Below are 2,731 nucleotides of genomic sequence, written 5' to 3' on the forward strand. Positions count from 1 at the left end.
TCCCCTGCATCGGCAGGCGGACTCTCAACCACTGCGCCACCAGGGAAGCCCCACCTTAGGTGCCAGTATCTTTAGGAGGGCTTGGCAGTGGGGATGGAGAGGGGTCTAGGGTTCCACTCTCAGAAGTAGTTAGGACTAATTGGGTAGGGCTAGCACCAGGGACAAAGGGGGACAGATGTGTGCCACGACTGTCATCTCTTTTTGATACTGAGCACCTACTGTGTACCTCTTCCCGGCCTCACAAGGTCCCTCAGAGGCCTTGTTGCCCTCGACCAGATGAAGAGCCTGAGAAGGGGAGGGAGTGGAGTGGGGGGCTTGCTCAGACACAGCTGCAGCTTCACTCCCCTTTCCCACCACTGGTGCTCTGTCTTTTACCAGAACTCACTCTGTGACGTTGAGCAAGTCTTTGCCCCCCTCGGGAGAGCTGGTTTCAGGGGAATCAGGGACGCCTGGCTTCCCACATTTAAAGTTTTAAAGAGCGTTCCAGTCCCTCCCCCTCCCCCAAGTCTCCTCCCGTCGGACGCCCAGGTGAGCGCTGGGAGCTGCCCGCAGGTGATGATAATACCAACAGAGTACCTCGCATTTGCTCCGCGACCCGACCTGTGCTAAATTCCTTTCCTCCGTAATTCTCCGCAATCCCCAATCCGAGACATCCCATGGCCGAATTCGCCCCGCGGGCCCGGCCCCCTTTCGGTGATCAAGATGCAGAGGTCCCGACGGCCTCGCAGCACCGCCCCCACGTGCCGCCACTGGCGGCTCCGCCCGGGCCCGCTCGAGAGAGACCGGGGGCGGGGCCTAGCGGGGCCTCGGGGCGGGGGTTCGGCCGGGCTCGGTGACTACACTGGCCCAACAGACCGCCCCACTCCTGCCACCCTCCGATGGGTCCACTGCCTTTTTGCCCGCCAGTAGGGCTGTCGCTGCTGCTGCTACTGGGACCCGGACTCGGGCTCAGCTCAGGTGAGTGAGGGATGGGCCCCCTCCAAGGACCCAGGAGTTCCTGGGGCTCCTCCAGTCCTCCCCAGGGTGCCAGGAGCCCTGCCTCCCCAGCCCTCCCAGGGGACCCAGCAGCCCTACAGCCCCCAGCCCTCCTTTCTGTGGTCCACCCACACGTTGCTTCCCAGCTTCGTGGGAGCCCTGTCCCCGCCCCCCGTCCCCCCTGTCCTCCCCTAGAGCCCCTCATTCACTGCTTCCAGGGACCCAGAACTAGCCCAGTCCTCCCCCAGGGCCTCAGTGTCCTCCCCCAAAACCTTCTCCACTCACTGGCACCCTCTCCAGTGACCAGACCTCCCCATCCACCTGGCCTGGTGCCCTGTGAACTGAGCCTTCACTCCACCTGTCCCTGGGGTCTGCAGTAGGACCACCAGGGGGACACGAGAGGCTGAAAGGAGCAGGGAAAGAAGGGGCCCAGCCCTACCTGGGGTCGGGGGAGAACGCAATGTCCCCTTCTCAACCACCCCTGGACGTCACCCTCGGATAGGTCCCCTTGGCATATTACCCACAGGGACATGTGTGGACGCCACAAGCACAGAGACACACAGGCACAGGACGCCCCCAGCCTCATCTGGGCACTCAGGTGCTGGGCTCACGGACAGGCTCACACACAGACACAGGCAAAGACACCGCGAGGGAAACGCACACACCCACACACCCACACTCAGGGATACCGAGACAGCCCCATATGGACACACATACAGAGAGAAGCACACACACACAAACACACACATACCCTCAGACCCACAGGAAGCCTGGACAGCCTTGGCACTCCCAGCAGAGGCTGTTGTGGGCAGAAACAGCAAACAGCCCCCAGAATGACCTGCCCCACCTAAGCTGGCACGGAGGGAGTGTTTGTTTGCCTTGGTTACAAATCCAGTGCTGGGTGTCCACCCATGCCTGGGTTCTCCCTGAGAGTCCAGGACCCTGAGATGCCAGAGTGTGGGTCAGGTCAGGGTGGGGAGACCTCTGGGGACAGCTTTGGGGTGTGGGTTTGGAACTGGGGTCCTGTCAGATGTGCTTATTTCTTTTTCAAGTTTTTATTTTATTTAATTTATTTTTGGCTGTACCACGTGGCACGCAGGATCTTAGTTCCCCGACCAGGGATGGAACCCACGCCCCTGCAGTGGCAGCACAGAGTCTTAACCACTGGACCGCCAGGGAAGTCCCCAGATGTGCTTAGACTGGGAGTGTTCCATGGGGCTTGGTGGATCCAGGGGTCAAGGAAGCTTTTCTGAAAGCCCACTGCATGCCAGGGGATCCGGAGCTGCCTGCAGCAGAGATCTGTCCAGGCTGAAGGGTCATGCCCATGAGCAGACAGTGGCACAGCGTGACAAGGGCCCCTGTGGTCACATGGGGGTGAAGCAGATTCTAGAAGGAGGCGATGGGTGAGCTGGGTGAGGATGGAGTGAGGGCACTTGCAGCACGGGGTGTATGTGACAGGCAGTTTAACTGGAGGAACAGGACATGATGAGTAGGGTCCATGTGGGGCACGTTGAGAGAGGGTGCTGGAGTGGGGGGAGGGTCAGCTCCTACAGGGCCTCTGATTAGTGAGGACCCTGAGCTTTACCTGGAGGGGGACGGGAGCCTGGGGAGGTTTCAAGCAGAGGTGTGGGCAACTGGGGGCAGCACTCAGGAAGTCCTGTGAGAGGAGGACGGGTCATCCAGAGAGGAAGTCAAAGCTTTTAACTCTAAACTCGTTTTTACATTTTGTTTCTATTTATCTCCAGTCCCCTACACG

General features: G+C 60.1%; 1 protein-coding gene across 1 annotated transcript in view; it reads left to right on the forward strand.

Annotated features, from left to right (window-relative positions):
* Nucleotides 1-878: 878 nt before the first annotated feature.
* LOC103075223 (group 10 secretory phospholipase A2) overlaps nucleotides 879-2,731 on the forward strand; it is a 13,545-nt gene continuing 11,692 nt past the window's right edge. Inside the window, exon 1 of the mRNA XM_007466959.1 lies at nucleotides 879-957. Within this exon, the coding sequence (XP_007467021.1) occupies nucleotides 879-957 (79 nt within the window). The remainder of the gene's footprint in view (nucleotides 958-2,731) is intronic.

This window comes from Lipotes vexillifer, unplaced genomic scaffold (assembly GCF_000442215.2).
Source record: "Lipotes vexillifer unplaced genomic scaffold, Lipotes_vexillifer_v1.1 scaffold232, whole genome shotgun sequence".
Lineage (NCBI taxonomy): Eukaryota > Metazoa > Chordata > Mammalia > Artiodactyla > Lipotidae > Lipotes > Lipotes vexillifer.